Here is a 22,145-nt window from a genome sequence, read left to right as displayed (position 1 = left end):
AGATAAAAGTGAATAGGTGTGCGATAAACAGTGTTTTCGACACGCGTGACCAGATGAACGTCCGTGTTAATTTGTTTGCTCCGTTATACAAATATCCGTATTTGCGAGTCAAGTAAACAGCGACGATTTAAAGAAAACTAATATCGTAGTCGAACTCTATATATCCTGCCTTCCACTTTGTCTTCTTTGTTCGTCGTAATAACGTTGACTAGTTAAAAAGTGGATTATCCAAGGGGTATTATTCCTCTTAGGAAATGACTATGTGAATTACAAATTTCATCATCTATTCGTTCTCAATTCGAGTTCTATTTCGATACCTCGTTCTCCTGTTTCGAGAGGCGAATCGATATCGATATATGCGAATAACGAGAGGAGGCTTAACGAGAAGAGAAAAATGAAACTGGAACGAGATCGGTTTTCGGCCTTGGAGGTCGGAGTTTGAAGTTCGTGCTCGGAACGGCGAACTAGCGCGAGATGCAAATTGCTTTAATTTATACGGGTCCCGTAGACCGTTGTTTGGCCAGGTTGCCGACTGCCAGCCCAGATTGGGGCGGTTTGGGGCCAGGCAAACGTGCTTTAGCATCGCTCGCCACGCTTTGCGGCACTCTCGCACATCGCGAGACTCGAATACAACCATTTATGGGAGCGTGACTGCTAACGTGGCTCACGCACTCGTGCAGGCATCTATACTATCTGTAGAGATGTTGTCTCTGTTCTCTACCTGTTTCACTCTCGTATTACGCGCTAACTACCGTGACTAACCAGCACAGTTACATCCCTGAGCAAATTTCGTGCGAACGAGTGCTGTGGCCTTAAACGGATACTCTCCGCAACGGATTTCGACAATCGCATTTACGTTCTATTGTCTCTCTCTCTCTCTCTCTCTCTCTCTCTCTCTCTCTCTCTCTCTCTCTCTCTCTCTCTCCTTTCCTCCCTCTCGTTTTATTAATGTTAATTATTATTGTTCTCTGCGTGATTATAGCTATATGGCGGTTTACCTTATTTAGTTTGTTATTCACTTTGAACAAATAAGCTTTAACTCGTAGCTTTCGATTTATAGTTGTCATTTAATTTGTAGTTTCGCTTTATCCCTCTCTTTCTCTCTCTCTCTCTCTATCTTTTTCTATCTGTTCTTTTGCGTCAATTTTTCTTATAGGAATCGTTCATGCATCAAGGATAATATCACGGATCTGTCCGTTCATAAGGGTTGAAAAAATAAAAGAAAATGATTATTTGCAACGTCATTTCTAATAGCTGCTTTAATAATAGACGGTGATGATTCATCTCTGTAGGACGTTTTATCGAGGGATGCTTGGTGGACCGAATCATTATTTATCGTCGTTAATCGCCGATCGCATTATGAATTCGTGCTTATCACGAACGTAATTTTCGATTTTAACGAGCGGAAAAGCACGGGAGAAAGGATAGAGAGGAAACGATCTCTCATATTTGAATTTGATATATATATATATATGTATATATATATATATATATATATATATATATATATATATTTATGTAAATAAGTATGTATGTAGCGTGAGTCCAAACGAGCTGAGCACTCGAGATTGATTTTAATCGTTCCTTCAAACACGTAATACATCTCCTCGAGCTTTTGCATATCGATAGGAATAATAATAATAATATTAATAATAATAATAATAATAAGAAGAAAACTCCGTGAGAGCTTTTTATCATCTCTTTCGATGAATACCGAGAGTTTTGCCTTCTGCATAATTCATTGTATAAACAGCGTCACCGAGCCGCAAACCGGACGAGTAAGGATCCGTAATATCAAAGGATACTGAAAAAAGAGAGAGAAAGAGAAAGGAGTTAGGAGATATCTTGGAATGACGTAAACTCGTGGAAAAGACAGTAAAAGCTTTCTATCTGAATTCGACTCTATAAGAGAAAGAGAAAAAGAGAAAGATGAAACTGAAAACATTTGACGATGCGTATTCCTAATGGAAGCAGGTCGTTCCCGTAATACTTTTTTTCTCTTGATACTTTTATGTGAATTTCAAGTTCGAGGGCAAGGTTCCCTTTGGGATTTTCTGCAGGTTTTTTATTCGTTTTCTCTTTTTTTTTTCTATTCTTTTTCGTCCTTCTTATTATTTCTTTATTATTTGCTATTTCTCGAAGTGTATGGATTTATAAATTAGTCGTATCGTAGCTTCTTTATATTTCAATCCACCCGGTCCTGAAGTTATTAATAATATTATCGAATTGCGATAAAACGTTTCGATATCGAACGATTTTCCAGTTCTCACACCAGAAACTAGGAATGTTCTAATTCCTACGGGAACGCTGGTGTAGGATTAAATAGTAATATAATTATGTTTAATCTCGTTGGGATTTCAAAATTGGATATTATCTTCTCGTTTTAAGAAAAGAAATGCGAGTAATACGTCCGTGTTAATTTATATCTTTGTCTTCGTTTCTTCTTTTTCTTTTCTTTTTCCTTTTTCCTTTTTTTTTTTGGTCTTTACCATTTTCTTTCTCATTGAAAATATTATTTGAAGCGTCTTCGCAACGATTCAAATTTAATGCACGCCTGGTAACATGGGCCGATACAACGTTGACCGTGGTATACCGGAGAAGCCTATTAATAATTCCCTCTATTAATTATCCTGCCGTCCATCACCTCATATATGTGTATGGGTTTATCGGATGACAGCGATATCAGGATGCGTTCTCGTATACACGAAGGAAGGAGGAGAAGGTGCAAGAGAGGTCACTTTGAGAGGGTACAAACCCCCATATAATCTTTGGCACTTTAGAGGATATCTCTTTGATAAGAAGATTATCATTGTATACAATTGATAAATAATTAGAATATATGGATTCTCTCCTGAATATAGAGGAGCTCTCGTAACTTACTGAAAATCTGTTTCCAAGGAGAACTATTTTTCCTATTTTTCCTATTTGCCTCTTATCTCCGACGTATCTGGAAATATATAGTTCGTGAAAACTCGCGAATGGACTCTTCTTGTAATCTCTAAGCGAATACTTATTTCATGATACAGGAAAGGGAGAAAGAAGGAAGGAAGGAAGGAAGGAAGGAAGGAAGGAAGGAAGGAATGAAGGGAGGAAAGATTCTATTTTATATAAGTACACATCGAAATATCGTAAAGATGGAAAATATGAAAAGTATCGGTTCTATGGGAGACACAAAATTATGATCTTCCGATGGAAGTCATTTCTTTGGGTATTGACCGCTTTTCTTGGGTATAGTAGATCGATACTATTTTACGATCTCGCGAATACCCTCTCTCTTTCTCTCTCTCTCTCTCTCTCTCTCTCTCTCTCTTTCTCTCTCTCTCTTTTCTCTTTCTTTTCAGAACGTGGTTGCGGCATATCGACGATATGTCACTTTTATTTATAGCCAGTTTCGAATAACTTTACGATCGTCGGTCGTCGTCGACTTTATCGCGCGTGCCACGATACGAGCCTACTTTTCTCGAGCGAATTTCCACGAAAATCGAAAAATTGATAGTAACTCCCTTCGGCACCGCCCTACCTTCCTTTTTTTCTTTCTCTTTCTCACGCGTGATCCTATTTGAAGGAGGAAGAAGAGATCGAGAGATACGGGGTAAGCAGGAAAGACGTGTGCCGCGTACGTATATAGAAACGTGCTGGAACGCGTGATTTGTGATATACCAAAGGTGATCGCGAACCTCTCCGAAGGAAAAGGAAGGAGAGAAAGATGAAAGGAGAGAAAGAAAGAGGGAGAGAGTGAGAGAAAACGGAAACGTGGCTACATCGTGAACCAAGCTTCTACCTTCGATATTTCTTCGGTTTCCTGAGAGTCGAGACGAATGGTTCGAACCAGGATGAAACTCACGCTCTTTTCGTTTCCTCTTCTTCCTTCTTCTTTTCCTTTTTCAGTTTCGGGATACTTCTGATGTTGGCAACCGCGAACGTAATCTTTCGAAATCTCGAGTTTATAACTCCTTCGTGATTATCTAATTTCATTCTGATCGTTCACGCGATAAAGATTTATTATTGTCCTTTTTTTTTATTGCGATTTTATGAAAGTATATGGTAATGGTCTTGTACTTTGGAATGTTAATTTATAATTAAATAATAATTTAGAATCATTAAAGAGTAATCGATAATTATTTGAAATAGTCATATATTAATAATTATTATGTAATAATTATTTATCTGTTTATTTATTTTTTTTGTAGCATCGCACATACGAAGTAATTAACAGTTAGCAAAATGATCGATTTGATTAATATTTATTGCCGTTGTATTAACTTCATTCCTACGTACGATCTTTAACATTTGCCGGGGATAAGTCATTTAATCTACAAGTCGTAATCGCAGATAGATTTCAAAAGGGAGGAGCATTGCGTCGATTAGTCGAAATGCTTCTGAGAGAATTCAAGGCATGCGGTGTAATATTGCCATGTGTAGATCACATCTGAGCAGGCATACGGACAAGGGTGGCAATGGTAACGAACGATAGCGATGGTGGTGATGGTGGTGGTGGTGGTGGTGGTGGCGATGATGATGATGATGGTAGTGATGGAGATGGTAGTAGTGGTAATAGTGATGCCATTGCTGTTGCTGACGATGGTGTTACTGGTAGATATAGAAGGAGAACGAGTAGGTAGCCATTGGATGGTGGTGGTTGGTCCGTCCAGTGGTGGTTTAATATACGCTATGAAACGGCACCTAGATCTAGTATAACGCATACGACGATACTATGCGCGGTTAAAGGAAGCCCTATAAATTATATACGATATTCACTCGCACATATACGCGAGGATCTTAAAGATAAAGAATTCAGCTTTGCTAGATATTTCCGTATGATTAACCCAAAACATTATTTATATATCAATTAGAGTTAACGTTTAGCTTTCATTAATAACTTAGATATTTGAAAACGCGTTAAATTAAGCGATAGAGTCTAGAGAAATCGAATTGATGGTTTTAATCAACCGAAACTAATACGATTTTTTTTTCTTTTTTTTTTTTGAGATTGCTTTCAAAATGCGTCCACGTTCTTTGTAAGCTTTAGTTGGTTAGAAGGAAATGACCGAGGCGCCTAACATCCGGCCGTCGGATGCACGATATTTCCTACGAAAGAAGGAAAGATGATGTGGTTGGTTTGTACCTGACTTGAAATAAGTAGAGAGGAGAGAATATATATATATATATATATATATATATATATATATAAGAGAGAAAGAGAGAGACGTGAATATATATATATATATATATAAAGAGAGAGAAAGAGGTGGAAGACCGCAAAGGAAGCATTCGTCTCTTACAAAGGTATTTCATCTACTTCGACGGAAATACCTAAGTACGTCGCGTCTAGTGTCATTGCGGATAGACAAAATTTCTTCCTCAAAGAGTTAATAATTGTACCAAAGATCACATTGTGGTCATAGTAGAACGAACATTGTTTCTCAACTATTAGTTTGATGTTATTTGTTCGTTAATAATACTACTAACCCTTTATTGGTTTAACGACGAAACTCAACTAATGATTTTACACATCAAACTCTATCAGAGTTCATGATATAATAGTCGTTTGAGTGCTTAATCGATAGAACGTATGTATATCGTTTAACGCGATCGTTTCATCGTAAAATTCTAACGCGTTGTTGTTTGTCTGTTTATTTCATTGTTCATTGCTCTGTAAGTAAAATTATTTCGATTATAATCTTCGTCTTCTTTCTAAGAGATTGTGGAACTATCGAAAGGTCGAAAACTTTTAATTGGCCTGTAAATTCTCGGACAAAGTTAATAATATTCATCTAAAGGAGCCTGTTGGGTATTAGTGGTTGAATATAAAAGCGAATAAACGCAGGAAAGAAGATAAGAGTCGTCTAACAAAGAGAAATTTTCATCGACTATGATGAAGAGAGAATGAATGTAAAGAGGAAGAGTGGGAACGGGAAACGAAGGGATATGATGTAGACGTTGAGTTAATTTCGCGCGGGAATCCACTTTTGTACGTTTAAACTTACTCGCGAATTTTGAGCTCTCTCTCTCTCTCTCTTTCTAATTTGACATATTTCACTCAAGTTGTTTAAATGGTATTATATATCGAGCTTTCACAATCTCCATGATATTATTTGATGCGTAAGAAAGTAGTTACATACTTAGAGATAAATATTTTAAAGATATATATAATTCCATCTTATTTTATAACCGAATGAAATTTAACCGGTTAATCAGTTCAATTTTTGATGATTGAATTCACTTTGATAATTATGGTTCGTCGTCGGTAGAAAATTGATTTTGTTCGTTGGAAGAATATTAAGAAAATGAAAATTTAATATGTTAATCCTTATTTTTCTGTTTATTCGTATCTCTCTTCTATACTTCATCGATAGCTTATTTCGAATATTCCTTTCCAAGTGGTTGAAACAAGTTGAACATTAATTATACAATTCGTGTTGTCGAGGTGTATCAACTCTACGGGCCGGAGTAATTACGTTGTTATTAGTTGTAGTGTACGAGTGGAAAGGTGGTTTACTTGTTGGCATTGCCATAGCAAGCAAGCAATAGAGCTCTCGTGACTAACGCTTTATGTCGTACGCCAAACGATCGTTAGAAACCTTCTACGTGTTGTATCGCTTCGGCTAGCCACACTTTTTCCGCCAATAACGCGCGAAACGAAACTTTTACTCTTGTTGACTCTCTTTTATGTTATATATATATATATATATATATATATATATATATATATATATAACTTTAGCGAGTTTTACCTCCTGTTGCCGGTTTTCTTTCTTCTTTCTTTGCTTCTTCTTCTTTTTCTTCTTCTTCTTCTTCTTCTCCTTCCTCTTTCTCGTAACGCCAAGTCAGGCAGCCAACCGGCCGACCTGTGTGTGCTTTTCCTGGAAGAAAAGTGCCTTTTCTCGTTACGCCAAAGTACCGAGGACAAAAGCGACTTGTGACTTCACTTACCGATAGAAAAGTACTACTGCGACGCCATTGTAAGGTGCAACAATACTTATTGCACCAGTCCAGTCGCGACGAATTTTATCGTCACTCGGAACATTTTCAAGAATGGCTTGTACGTAAGCTCGGTCATTGCTTGAAGGATCTTAACTTTTAACTGAAGAAAGAAAAGAAGAAAAAGAGAATAAAAGAAATTAAAAACTTTGAATAAGAGAATATTTCTATTCTTTTCTTTTTTTATTTTTGTCTTTGCAGATATTATTTCAGGAAAAAAAAATATATTATTACCAAATCGTACGAAATCGATCTTTTCGACTTGTTACATCGAAGTTAAAGCAACCTTAGCAAGTACGATATCGTAAAAAAGTTTTACGCCTTATATCGGATTTCAAGTTTTAAGGAAAGGCTTAAACTAGATTCTAGAAGCATGAAAGTGGGCTTCGCTCGTTAAAACGTAATCCCGCTTGCGTATTTGTTTTATGCAGATAGGATCTATCTATCTACCGGTTTTTCGCCCATCATGAATCATCATCTTTTCTGGCTAATTTTCTCGTAGATTAATATCTTATTCCTGGTATTCGTGAAAACGTTCGGCCCTTATAATGGGGGAAAAAAAATAAAAAAGGAAAAGAAGTAGATAGATATTTATGATCCGACATCTAATAAATATCCTCGATCTCTTTACTTCTCTTCTCACTATTTTAATACAAAGGAACGACGAGATATTTTGCTTGTGGCTAACCATAATTCGAAGCGTGGAAGGAGTTGTCGGAAACTCCTTGTCACGTTGTACCTTCGGTACTCTCTTAAGTGCGTTTCCCTGAGACAAGCGATGCATCGCATTGCACCGAAAGGCTTTTACACTTGCGTGTCGGTGACAAGCAACGCGAAAGCATAATGAGAGAGAGAGAGAGAGAGAGAGAGAGAGAGAGAGAGGTGTGTGTGGGGGGGAGTAAGCTCCGTTTGCATACACGTTTGTTTCGCCTCTTCGAAGGAACACAGAGACTAGCCTTGGACAAAGCTCTTTCTAGGATGTCTGTAATGTATGTTTGTGCGTATGTATGTGCGTGTGTATGTAACAGAGGGAGAGAGAGAGAGAGAGAGAGAGAGAGCTTTGATCGCTTCTCGTAGTCTCGTGTACATTGCAAATGCACTTGTACAATGTACATACATGGAGTACGTGGCAAACGTGAGGTTTGTTACGTACCACCACGAAGAGAGGAACAGTTAATGAAATAGGGAGGGGAGTCGGAGTTAGACAGCAAGCAATGAATGCGGTGTCTCCTAGCGAGGCATAATCTTACCTCCATGTGACGCACTGTAAACACTCTATTTGGTTAGCGTTTAGTTGTATCTGTCTTCTACAATCTCATCATGACGGTTTCGCTTCTGTGTCGCGAAGGACCGTCAAGAATTTCACTTTGGTGAAACTCGATAGGTCAACGTCGATGAAAGAAATTTTGTATTCTTTTTGTTAAAAAGAATGTTTTCATTCTTATCCTATTTATAAAAAAAAGTACGACCACGTAGTACGACCACGCTCAGCTTATTTTCTCTTCATTTAATACATCGATAAGCTTCCTTCTATCCTTTCCTTTTTTCTTTTATTTTTTTCCTTACTTCTTTCTTTTTTTTTGTTTTTTCCTTTATTCTCATAGGTTGCCTACGTTGCGAACGTCCAAGACAAACATTAGCCGTAAAGATAAGCAGACTCTCTCTAGTGTAGGAGGAGAGCACAGTACTTGATATACAGCGAGTCATTGTTTATTCTCAACCCACGTTTCTCTTATACGTATATGTGTACCTAGGTAGCTGCAGTTTCCTCGTCGTCATTTCCCGAAGCGTGCAAAAGTCGAGTCAAGATACTACGTACGACGTTCGTACTGCATTATTCCTTATGTTTCTTGTACTCCACGAGAAAAAGAGAGTGAGAGAGTGAGAGAGAGAGAGAGAGAGAGAGAGAGAGAGAGAGAGAGAGAGAGAGATAAAGAAAGAGAAAGGAAATGAGAGTTCCTCTATCGAAAAACAATTTCACGATTCGATTGATGCGAATACTAAGTTTTATATTCTCGCCTATATTCTCTTTCCTTTTCTCTTTCTTCAGGAAATTGAAAGAAAGAGGGAGAGAATGTGTGTCTGTGTAAAAAGTGTAGATTATTGAGGGAAAGGAGAAAAAGAGAGAGAGAGAGAGAGAGACAAAGAGCAATGACTGACGAAGAACTAAATGGTATGTTTTTCGAAATGTTTTCTTACAAATTTCATTAACGGAGCACATTGACAAAGTAAACTCGATAATGTGAACCAAAGAGAAAGAAGGAGGAAGAGAGAGAGAGAGAAGAGAAGGAGGTGTACTCGAAAACAACTAGTTACAAATGATAAAATAACAGGGCTCGTTTGGAAGCTCTCGCTCATTCACTCGGTTAATTACAATGAGGACTCTCTATTGTTTGTAGACGAGCGAACTTCACAGTAGAATTTTCCTTTCCGCGTTTCTAAGTTGGCAAAGCTGTGCGAAAGACGAGCCCGCGTGTTCGTGTCTCCAAAAGAAAGTTATCTCTCATCCTTTTTTTCTTTTTCTTGATTTCTACGTGAAACGAAAAGAGGTAGAAGAAAGATATATCATAAAAAGATGGTCTGACTTTGTAATTGGAAACTTGATCGTTAATATCCGTAACCAAAGGGATATATTTTAAATCGATCGGTTTTCATCCTCATCAGGATTCTTTTCTATCGTAGATCGCGATCTTTAGTCGTCGAAGCTTACCGATTTCTAACCCCCCCCCCAGTTTTTCCACAGGGTTGCTTCACTGACCGAAGAAATTTATTTTCCACGTTCGAAACTACCGTCGTAAATTACTTCCTTCAAGTGGGTAGATAATGTTCTCAAATCCACGGCTGCGAACTTGCAACCTATATCAATCCTCTTTCTACTTACTCTTCTCTGCTTCGCATCTCTGAACTCTGAGCTTAACGATCCAAGAACTTCTCTCTTCCTCTCTCTTCCTCTTTCTCTTCCTCTTTCTTTCTTTCTCTCTCTCTCTCTCTCTCTCTCTCTCTCTCTCTTTCTTTCTCTCTGTCTCTGTCTCATTCTCTTTCCTTCTATATTACTTTCCGAATACGTGTAAACCGTAGGCGAGTGTATGTATTTCTACAGTACATACATACATACATACATACATAGATCGAGAAAGCTTCGAGTCGAATTACTGTAATTCATCGGACTGGTCGCATTTTCTCTTCTGCAGTTTGTTAAATTCACCCAGAGTCATGTTTATGTTGTTCTCGTCGGTAGAGAGAGAAAGAGAGAAGAAAAGGGAGAGAAAAGGAAAGAGAGAGAGAGAGAGAAAGAGAGAACAAGAGCAAAAGCAACAGTTGCCCCAAGAAAATACAAGAGAGGTAAAGTTCGAGCTTGGAAATAGAAAGAAGAAGAAGAAGAAGAAGAAGATAACGTTAAATCGTTTAGCGGAAGTATTTAATGGATCAACATCGAAACTTTTCTTGCGAAATATAACGAGGTGGTTTTGATATAAATTGGATGCAAAACTTTTTCTTTTTCTTTTTTTTTTTTACTGGTTTATCCGGTCGTGTAATAACGTTTTCTTTTTCCGAAATTGTTATACTCATTGCTTTTTCTATTTTAAGCTTTTCGTGTAATAGTTTCAACTGACAATTTTAACTTCAAAGTTTCGAGCGTGTACATTCTTCGTCAACGAGAATTCATTATTTTCTAGTCGAAAATGTAACTCGATCTTCTTGAAAACGAGATCAAGTATATGGCTCGGAATAATGTATCGATGAAACTTCGAAAAAGAGAATTTTTCAACAAAGAGTGAGAAAGGGAGGATAAGAGAGGAAGGATCTTCGCGAAAGTTCACTAAAGTGGCTTAAAACGGACTCTAAAGAAAAGTCGAAACTTCCTGAATCTGTTCTTTTTTCTCCTTCTTCTTTTCTCTTTCTTAATTCTTTATTGCATGAACGTGTGCGTTAGGGTTTCGAAAGAATTCGGTTCATCTTTTTTATATCGTTAGTAGAAAGAAAGGTGAGAGAGAGAGGGGGGGGGAGGGAAAAAGAGAAAGAGAAGGAAGGAGAAAGAAGCATCGAGCTCTCGTTATGTTGACTTAAGAAAAATACTTGAGAATTAAGTAAACCGTCTGGAGGCTTACACGTTCTTTTCAAAGGGCTTGGAAAGTTGCATTCGTGAAACTTGGTTTTTGTGATTGATCGAAGAAAAGAAAAGGACGATTTCAAACAAAATTTATAATTTATTAAGCTTTCTAAAAGGAGAATAAAGGATAAAGGAAAAGAATTAATGAAACTCTCATATTTCGTTCAAAAAAAAAATATATTCTTTTTCTTAACAATTACATACATATCGAAACGAAGAAAGAGAAAAAAGAAAGAAAATGTTCTTCTTTTTCTATTTTTTTGTTTCTTTTTTCTTTTTTTACAGAAAGTCTAAAAAGACAAAGAAAAGAGAAAGAAATTTATATCGTTAACAGAAATTCATTGAGAAATCGCGACGGTGTAATTCTCACGCAATTTGCTCGGCCAACATCGGTCCTTTCAAAGTGTTCCAACATCTGCCGCGTGATCCTTTCGCAGCAGCTTCGAACATAATTAAAGGTATTATTCTCTTGGTTGCTCGACGTACGTCAAACGGCAAGGTCCTTGCTCACCCTCGCTATGGCAATTTCCATTCTCCTCTTCCACTATACCCTCCCCTCTCTTCTCTGTTTGTACATTACATCAGCGTGTCCCTGGTAGTTATGTATATACAGTTCCTTGACAATGTCCTTGCAAGGACAAGTGGTAACACGGTCTAGCGCTTAGAATGCTTCGTTTCAATGTACTAGCGTGTTTGTGAGACGAGAATACCTACATATATTGTATTATTACCTTCTCTCTCTCTCTCTCTCTTTCTCTCTCTCTCTCTCTCTCTCTCTCTCTGTATCTCTCTCTTTCTCTCTCCCCTCTTCCTCTTTCTCTCTCTCTTTCGTCGCAGTCTGCGTATAGACCTGGCAATAAGGGTAACAGGTAAAAGGATTTCCTTGAAAGGGAATTACGTAACCAGAGAACCACAAGAATCTTGCGTATCGACGAACTCCCGCAGCCTAGAGCAAAACGGAAAATTAGATCGTTTATCTTTTTCTTTTTTTTTCTTTTTTTTTCTTTTTTGCTTCCAAGATCTTACGCTCTCTCTTTTTCCCCCTCTCTCTTTCTCTCTCGATTTATACGCTTGGAAAAGATTATTTTACGTTCAAAACAAAAGTTAGATTATAAAATAGATACACGCAAGATAGATGAGCGAATATTTTTGCGGTATGAAAAATATAACGCTATAATTGCTAATTAATTTTTTTACGCTATAATAATCTTTTTTAATTCGTGTTTTCGGTCGATTTTGATTGGATTTTTCTTGTGATTTTAATATGTAATGATTTTAATATGTATTCATCTCCAAATATATTTTGAAAGTAATTTTTAAATAACATTATTTCCCATTGATTATTTATAACTAAGTGAATTTTCACGTTAGAGACAGAAGTTTTAGAGAAAAATAATGTCATTTGTCGGCGGTTTGACATGGAGAAAAGTTTTAAGTGGAAAAGGTTAAGTGATTCGTTAATTAATGAAAATGTGATTCCAATGGAAATTTTTATGTGTTACGATTCCCATTTTCGGATTGCTTTTTATTATGAAAATAGAATAGTACCGTGAAGTCAATTAGAAAGATATCAAGATGACAAAGTGAAAATTTGTGAGGAGAATCAGGCCTACCAGCGGACTCAGGTGATCCTTTTGCGTAGAGTTAATTTATGCGGACACACGTTGTCGTTCCTCGTTATCCGATAGACCGTAGAGTAAGGATGGAAATTAGGAGCGGTACAAAGTTTGATAATTAAGAGAACAGGAGCGAACATTCGGTGGAGTGGTTCGTAAGTTATGTCGGAATACGTGCGGCTTTGCTTCCGTTACCGTCTTTCTCTCCTTCTCTCTCTCCCTCTTTCTCTCTCTTTTACTCTCTCTTTCTCTGTGATACACATGTTCGCACATACACACACGTATTTCTAAGGTGTATATTCCTTCAGTTTAGGTCTTCTGGTCCAACCTCTTTACTTTCGTGGTTCGATCTGTTCTTTTAAAGTAGTAGTCCTATACGATCTCTCTTAGGACGGTTAATGCTCTTCCCATCCTCTTAAGATATCGCATTATCGTTAAGCAGCTTTCCGCATAGGTCGTAAACTTTTCGCAAGTATAAAACCAGATCGGATTAAAACTTAACACGGATCTTTCGCATAATTGCATTCCCAAGAAAATCAACGGCGAAGATGACGACGACGACGACGACGACGAGAACGGACGTCGAAAGATTTCTTTTGACATATCGATAAAGTTTTCGACGATCCTCGTCGTATAACACAGGGGATACGTTCCCTGTTATATCGGTCACATATGTTATATAATTTCCATATCATTGTATTTTCAACGGTGCAACTTTGCCTCGAAATATTCTGCCATCATATCATATTTCTATTCTCTATTATATTGTTGTATGTCATCAAAAATAAGGGATATATTTGAGTGATCAAGTTATATGAGAGAGGGAGAGAGACACCTGTATATCCTATTATACAGAACACGAGTAACAATTTTGATAAATCCGTGTTATACAGAAATCCCCTTACTATGTACAAAATTGACGATCTATTGAATTATTTATTTCAAATTTGTTTTAAACGCAGCATTTTTCTATTGTAATTTAACAACCTTTTGAGAAAGTAACATAAAGAAAACCAATCATTCCCTTTCTTTATTCCTGCAAAGTGACAAATAATGAAACCGGGATGTTTCCAAGGAAGAAACCGAAATTAAACTTAAGCAGATGACTTCTCGTTCGTTTCTCCTCTCTTTTTACCGAAGCTCTTTCCTCTTGTAACCGTCTGCAGACAAGCTTGCAGCTTCTGCCGCAAGCACGAGATTGCACTTTCACCATGAAACTCTGCTACGTCGAGGGCCATTCAACGTGGCGTTGACTTTGTGCAATATGAGCGCCGGAATAAGAGGCGCGATACGACGGTGAAACTATTTTGTAGGAAGATTCGTTCCTAGAAATTCAACTGGAGAGAGAAAGAGAGATCTAAAGATATATGTACTTACATATATACATATATACATATATACATACATACAGATATATATATGTGTTTTATGCAAACAAGTTTGTGTGATCACTTACATTGCTAAAGAGTATTTAATTTCTAATTTTGGCTACTCATCTCTCACAATTTTTTTACAAAATGATCCTTTGTGTACGTTTGTATTCGTAATTAGAATTAAGCGTTTTCATATTTTTCAACGCCGTATAAGAAAAAAGAAAGTTGTGATGTAGTATAATTTCTTTTTCTTTTTCCTTTTTTGAAATTATATCGTTTGTTCTTAAAATAAATTAAATTAGTTTACAGTGAGGTGGCAAGTTGTATTATATATTTAAATATTTTAAGAAAATGTATTTGGATATTATTTATAAAGATTTAAAATATTGTAAAATATAAATTATTATTATAGCTACAGTGCTAATAAATGTATCTCATTAGCAGAGAATATAAAAAGATTACATTTACAATAATCTATTATTTAATCAAAGCATAAATATTTGATATATTTGAAAAATTTAAGAAATGTTTTAACTATTCAAAGATTCATATTAATCTCAAGAACTTCATCGAAAACGTAAACATTTTATTGAAATATAATTCTATAAATATATTAAAAGGCCAATTATTTCTTATGACTGATTTATCGGTAACTTATTATTCGTTACTCATCGCGCTATTAAACGCGATAAAAATTTTATATCACTGAGCTTACGCTAATCCTTGAATCTTTTCTTTTTCTTTTTTCAGGTGATACACGGTGTCCACATTGAGCCGGCACACGAAGTGAAAAAGCGTAGCATAAGTCAGCCACTTCGAATTCTCCTTTCTTACGATGAGAGCGTTTTTAGGTAAGCATATCGGAGCCAAGAAAAAAGTTGGACTTTTTCGACATTTTGGTGTCGATCGATCGATGTGATGTATACTTACTGAAATCTGATTCGATGGATCGATTGTATATGTCCCATTCGTATTTATCTACGAACTTCGTTAAACCAGGGAACATGATTTTCGTGAACGTCGGTGCATCGTCCTGATTGCAATTTCAAATACCACGGATGTTGAAATCGAATTCTCCTTCGAATGAACAATACGACGAATGCTACCCTTTGAACGCTGCTTTACGTTAAAATTCGAATGTTAGCGTTGGTATTCGTATATTCACGCGTTTGGTTCCTCTCGTTTTAGGAGAATTACGTTTCACGCGTGAACGGCCGCTTTACTTTTGTTCCCGAATACGTTTCAAGCGAATTCCGAGTTCGTTTTACAAATGTTAATGACATTCGTGGTCATTTGATAATATCTTTTTGTCGGTAGCTCGTACTGTTTTATCATATGTAATCGTTCGTAAATATGAATAATAAATCGGGGATGAGTTTTCACGGGTTGTTAGTTTATAAATTTTTATCAAAATATTATATCGATAGAACAACGTAAGAAATATCTCATCCTTTTCGTTATTATTCATCCGGCGATTTAAATATCCTCGTGAGTTATAAAAACGAGTCCGAAGTATTGTTACGTTAATTTACGGTTTAGAAGTTAGATTTTCTTCACTCGCGATCTTTATGAGCACGAGATAGGAAACAGTCTACGAGTAACTTCGGATATAAAGCTTCGTAATTTAATGCTTCGAAAGAGTTATCGTTTTTTTTTTTTTTTGTAATATATGTAATAATTTTTTGTAAAAGTTTAAGTTTTAATAATTCGAAGTATACGTAAAGATAGATTGAAATCGTTCGTAGGGGATGTGGAAGAAAAGAGCATAACGTGTATAATAGAGCATAAATATCTACGTGAAATAGAAATAATCGTTTGGACACGCCTAGACTAGGTTCGTTCGTTCGTTCGTCCCAGCTAAAGATAATGTTACCTACATGGACGCAGATAGAAACTTAATCATCGTCGATATGCATCAAGACGACGTAGGCGTATATTTCAAATAGCTATAATAATTCGCCCGCCCACACCCCCATAATACATAGACCGAATGGCAACGAACTTTAGATGCATCGCGATTGTAGTTTTTCTCTTCGCGTGCGTGCCGGACAAATGTAACTCACGTAATTCTTGATTTTCTGACTTTTACGATCGCATTAATTAATGATTTGAAAAAAAGAAAAAGTGATTTGTTATCGCATCAATTAATTATTCACTGTTTCGTTCAAAACTTACGTTCTTATCATACGAAATTTTCACGATAGTTTTTGGCAACAGGAAGGATCTTGTTTTGTCAGTTAAACTCCACAATTCTTAATTAAGTCAACAGTTACAGTAGTCGTAAATTAAATATCATCAGTATTTCACGTCGTTACGTAATTTCTAGGATGGTATCTGCCAGGAGATATACGGTTTTGCTGTTTTCGACGATCGTATTATGGTGGTTCGTTCATTCGTTCGTTGGTTTTTGCTCGAACTATTGCCAAGCTTCTTACGAAACTCGTCTAGTACTTTCTTTTTTGTTTTCCGTCGTTAGGAGGAGCGAATTGGCGAACGGCTATCTGTAATGTAGCGTAAATATAATAATACTTACTTTCTTCGTAAAATTATTATTTTCCCGAGATAAAGTTTGCGGTATTCTCCGAGTACAGAAATTCAATATCAACGTGCGATTTACACTTTATCGTGATAACTTAAAACGAATAAAAAAGAGATAGAAAGGGAATGAAAGAGGGAGAGGAGGAGAGAAAGAGAAAGAGAAAGAGAGAAAGAGGAAGAGAAAGAGAGAGAGTCCTTAGCGAATATTTTCCGAGGAAACATTTTCAAATATAATATCGCTAGTGTTAACGCTAGTGTAAAGCGTCGAGCACTTCAAGCCACGGCCTGTAACTTTTAACTTTTACGAGGAGCTTGCTACGCAAGTTCAGCGGTTACTAAATGCTTTCGTAATGCCCGCTGAAACTTTCGTGGTACACGGTCTACCAGACCCTCGAGCTTTTCTCCTATTGCATTCATCGGCGTTCCGACGTTTTCGCATATATAAACAAGAACTCGAATTTCTCTGGTACTTTTCGTTTAATAGAGATAAAGAGAGAAAGAGAGAGAGAGAGACAGACTAATTTCTGTTCTGACATTGTCGACTTACACCTTTTTACTATGATTAATATCGAAGTTATTAAACATAAATGGATATATGTTTGCGGAATATTGAAGTTATAAACGATAATTTAGTATTCCTTTTCATATTTCTATGTTGCGTTTGCAAGGAAAGAAGGGAAAAAGAAGTGTGTTAATAAGTAAAAAGTTATCGACCGGCAGCAATTTGTCTTTCTCCTTTTCTTTCTCTTTCTTTTTCTCTCTTTCTCTTTCTTTCTTTTTTCTCTTTCACTCACTCGTCAACTTGCTACGTCTACGGAATAACATAGTTTCCGGAACGACTTATTTTATGGGTATACGTGGCTTCGAGAGTACCACAGTCACGAAAAGTTCCGTGAGATAAGGTGTGTGCTTCGTTTACGTACGTACACCTGCGTATACTTTGTCATTATCTGTCATTACTCGTCACGCGGCATTATTCCATATAGCATCTACGTGCGAACGACCGCAAAGATGAATCACGTTATTTCTTTCAACATTAATACATTGATCGAATTCTTTCGGAACGTCCGATATAGTCCGACGAATTTTACAAATTGCTCCTACGAACACGCCTAGTGATTTACCGTCTCTGACCGACATCGTAGGCTGGTCACGCGACTCGGTAAAATTATCTGAGAGCACTGCAGGATAAGTAGAAAACATGGAAGCACGGAAAGATTCGCTATTTCGTAAGATTATTTATCTTCTTTTCTTTCGTTTTCTTTTCCTTTTTTCTTCTTTTCTTTTTTTCCTTTTTTATCCTTTATTATATTAATGAAAAGAAAAGAAAATATTATTGCTATAAAATTAATTAAAAACGTGGATGAGACTGATAATAATAATAATAATACTAATAATAATTATAATTATTATTATAATAAATTAATTAATAAAAGAAGATAAATAATATTATCTATGAATACTGAATGTATAGGTAGAAAAAAGCTAATAACAATTCATGATGATCCATCCTCGCTCATGACACATCCTTGCATTTTTAACCTTTATCGCTTTAACCAGCAGAAATGTTGCCAGTCGTATTTTTTTTGTTTGTTTTTCTTTTCCTTTCGGTATTCGTATTTACTGCAACATTTACAAATAATATTACTAATAAACAACTGTCTTACAAAAATAATATAGTATCTTTATTTAGCGCTTTAACATTCGCAAAATTTATTTGAATTTTATTGGAAAACATTGGTATAATATTTATCCTTAGAATGATATGGATTAATATATATATCGTATTTTGCCGCTAAATTTTTTCATTCACGTTAATAATATAATGTTCGAAATTAATCTACTCGTCAAATGAAATATGTCATATATTGCTTTTTACCTCTCTCTCTCTCCCTCTTTATTTTTATCTCTCTCCTTGTCTTTTTTCTCAGACAACTCGAACGTATTGCGATAATAATAACAATTTAAACGAGTAACATTATCGAAATCGATCGATGTCAATTTATATAGAAAGCTCGAGGCGTTTTACCGCGGGGTTAGAAGGAGGGTGAGAGAGGGTTGGATGAGGAACTTTTAAACTCGATTCTCGACACGCATACGACCAGAAATATCGTGGATGAGAATTACAACAGTGCGTTCGAATTTTCTCCTGAATCTCTCTCTCCTCTCTTTCATTCACTCTCTCTCTCTCTCTCTTTCTCTCTGTTCTTCGCGCGTACAGCTGCGGCCCGTCGCATCGACCGATTAATCACGTTCTCTCGTTACCGATAATTAATCCCGTGTCGCTCGTACACCGGTGAATGAGAAAAAAGCGAATGGAATTAACCAAGTACGGATGAATTCACCGATATCGCGCGTTCGCCAATCGACTAGTTCGTTTCTCTCTCGCGGGAGTCGATCGACTCAGAACATTCAAGTCCAATAGAAACTAACTCTCTCTTTCTTCCTATCTCTCTCTTTTTTTCTGTCTGTCTGTCTCTCTCTCTCTCTCTCTCTCTCTCTCTCTCTCTTTCTCTATCATCCCGACCTCCTGAAAATTTTATCACGCATCCTCAAAAACTTGGAGGTGCTTGATGGCGATCGCCGATAGTTCTTTTTGTGCAAAACTTCGATGATAGCAAACGACGTTTCTAAGTTTTCCGTGCATCGAATTCTAGATATAGACACGGGATGTTACGTACAAATATCTATCTTTTTTTCCCCTTTTTTTCTTTTTTTTTCCCTTTTATTTTCTCTTTACGAATCTCGTTAAATTTTCATTATCTCGTTACACGTTATAACGGTCGAAGGAAGTATTTCTCATAACGCGAATGTCGAATATCATGCCACATAAAAGTTACATACTCTACGGTATACGTAAGATATGTATATATATATATACATACGTATACATACATAGATACATATGTAGGTATGTACATCGATGGACGTGCTAACGTGTCGTGTGGTTAATCTAATGGACGTAATTTATTCCATCGTTTAACGTAAGATGGATAGCCAGTGATTGTATTCTACTTTAAAATGGCATTTTAGATAGACGAGGAAAATAATAGTAGAGAGGGATGAAATATAAATCAGGATCTCGTTTATATATCCCTTTGATAGTTTTCGTGCGCGTCTTAAATAAATCTATTTTACTTTTCTTGTTAGATGACGGAAGTTAATTAAAGTCAAGCGAATAGTACGAGGATAGGAAGAAAAAGGGAGGAAAGAAAAGAATACAAAATAATGAAGTTCAAATTTCATTTTGGTGAAAGTTCTTCAATCGATTCCATGCACAGTTTAAAATCTGTCATTGTCATTCTTGTTAATCTATTATTCATTTGTCTGTGTGTGGTTTTTCTTTTTTATTTTTTTTTTCCTTTCGCGAATAGGAGGCGAACCGAAATTCAATGGATCCGACGTAGGATTGGCAATTTATTATATTTCTCTTTAGAAGTAATGCGGAGCATGGATAGAAGCGCTTAACTCTCGACATCAGAGCGCAACGAGGGTATAGCGTGTGCACCCTTCAACGGTTTAGGGCAAACTTTCGCGTTAATACCCGAAGCGAGCGGAACGAAGGATACGACGAAAATTGCGCCTAATAGAATTCCTATGTGGTTGAACGAAGTTATATTCCTCATTTTTTCTTTTTTTTCGCGAAAAGTCTGGGAAAGCTCGTTTTCGATGGTTGGAATTAAACACTTGTCCCGAAAAACTATCTAAAGCATTTTATTCCAATTAGATATTCTCGTAGATTTTGAATACGAAATGATTTGATTTTTATTATTAAAAAAAAAGAAGAAAAAAGAAAAAGGAAAAAGGAAAAGAAAAAAGAAATGGTAGAATTATTCTTCCACTATGCACATATTTTATTTGATTTTAGTTGGATTGTTCGAAGACAAGTTGGTCGATCGATCGATCGATCGATCGAAATCGTGTCGAGGGAAGGTTTAAAAAAAAATGTAGAAGACGGGAAGGGAACCTTTTTAAAACATTCCGAGAGCTTCCAGCGTACGATAACTTACGGTCGGAAAGCCGATACGAATTTCGAAGTGTTCGTAGAAACCTGAGCTCAAAGTGCAAATGTATGAGCCGTTGATGGTGTATAATGGTTTTGGTGTTTGACAGACGTGCATAAAACATCGTCCAGTTTCGGGTTTTTCAACGCTTAGCACATTAAAACGCGTGAACGTCAAAGGAAGAAGAGAGAGAAAAAGAAAAAAAAATACGAGGAGCACGAGTTTGTTCGCTTTCTATTTTTTTTTCTTTTTTTCATTACAAATTCCGTTCCCTAATTGGTCCTTTACGCTTACCTATGTAAATTTCACATAACTATTCTCCTATTAACTATCATGTTCACTTCTTTGCATTTTCTTTTTCTTCAATTCTTTTCAATTTTCTTTTTCTCTCTCTTTATCTCTCCCTCTTTCTTTCTTTTTCGATTTTATTTGTACGTTTCAATTGGTGTTTACTTCGATGCAAATTGCATTCTACTAGGGCGAATGCCTGGGAGCGATTACTAGCTAAATTTATAACCATTGCGATCGTACATTAAGCAGGTAATATTCGTACACGGCTTATCTCTATTGCTAATTACATTACGCGGCTAAATCCAACATCGTTACTTCGAAGTCCGTATCAAGTTACTGAGTCCTATCTAACCTAGACGTTAATGCTTTTCGATCGATTATGATCGGGTAAAAGGAAAGATATAAGTAGTATGCATGCGAAGAGAGAGAGAGAGAGAGAGAGAGAGAGAGAAAGAAAGAGAGAGAGAGAGAGAGGAGGTAAATATTCATTCATTACTATTCTCAAGTATTTCAAAAAACATCCTAATAGAACTCTATTTTGACCCTTCGATAGATCGTAAGTTGATTCAGCTTGGAGAATCTGCATCTATGTGTGTGAGTGTGTGTCTAAGAGAGAGAGAGAGAAAGAGAGAAGGAAGTTATAAAGGACGGTCGAAAACATGGTTCTGTGTAATAGTGTCGAAAGGGACGAAATGGGGTGCTTCGAGGAGTGTAAATATACAACTAACTCGGTAACCCGTTAATCGTCCAGTTTATTTACCAGTTAAATAACGAACTCGACCACTTGGGAGAATACGTTCGTGTGGGTGATTCGTGCTAAAGGTAGAGAGAGAAAGAGAGAGAGGAGTAGCAAGGGAGCAAGGCATGAATTTCTAGAGCCTTTGTGTGTGTATTTGTGTATCGAGAGAGAGAAAGGGAGAAAGAAAGAGCGGGAGAGAAAGAAGCCGTATAGACGGGTGGGAATTGGCAGAAATTACGCTACTTTTCCAACTACCCGCAAGTTTCGCTTTCGGGGTGGCCTCAACGCCTTCCAACGGCTCTGCTAATGAAGGAAACTTTCCTATTGCTTTTTTAAACAATACCAAGCTGTCGTTCAACTTTCTAACGAACTTCGACGATCGCTTTATCTGATCGTAGACAGGAGGAGAATCACCCGAAGCAAGAAGTGGGGTAGGTTGGTAGGTAGGGATTATTAAGATACTCTCGAGAGTCGAGCGGGTAAAAGTGTAAG

At 36.7% G+C, this 22,145-nt stretch overlaps 1 protein-coding gene across 7 annotated transcripts in view; it reads left to right on the top strand.

Annotated features, from left to right (window-relative positions):
- Positions 1 to 22,145, top strand: part of LOC122629268 (leishmanolysin-like peptidase) — a 233,148-nt gene that overhangs the window by 101,061 nt on the left and 109,942 nt on the right. For all 7 annotated transcript variants that reach the window (XM_043812489.1, XM_043812492.1, XM_043812491.1 and 4 more), the window contains one exon: positions 14,832 to 14,932. In XM_043812489.1, coding sequence (XP_043668424.1) covers positions 14,832 to 14,932 — 101 coding nt within the window. The remainder of the gene's footprint in view (positions 1 to 14,831; positions 14,933 to 22,145) is intronic.

The sequence above is a fragment of the Vespula pensylvanica genome, chromosome 5 (genome assembly GCF_014466175.1).
Source record: "Vespula pensylvanica isolate Volc-1 chromosome 5, ASM1446617v1, whole genome shotgun sequence".
NCBI classification, from domain to species: Eukaryota; Metazoa; Arthropoda; class Insecta; order Hymenoptera; family Vespidae; genus Vespula; species Vespula pensylvanica.
Note: the sequence above shows the minus strand (reverse complement) of the source record. Positions and strands in the feature narration are given on the sequence as shown.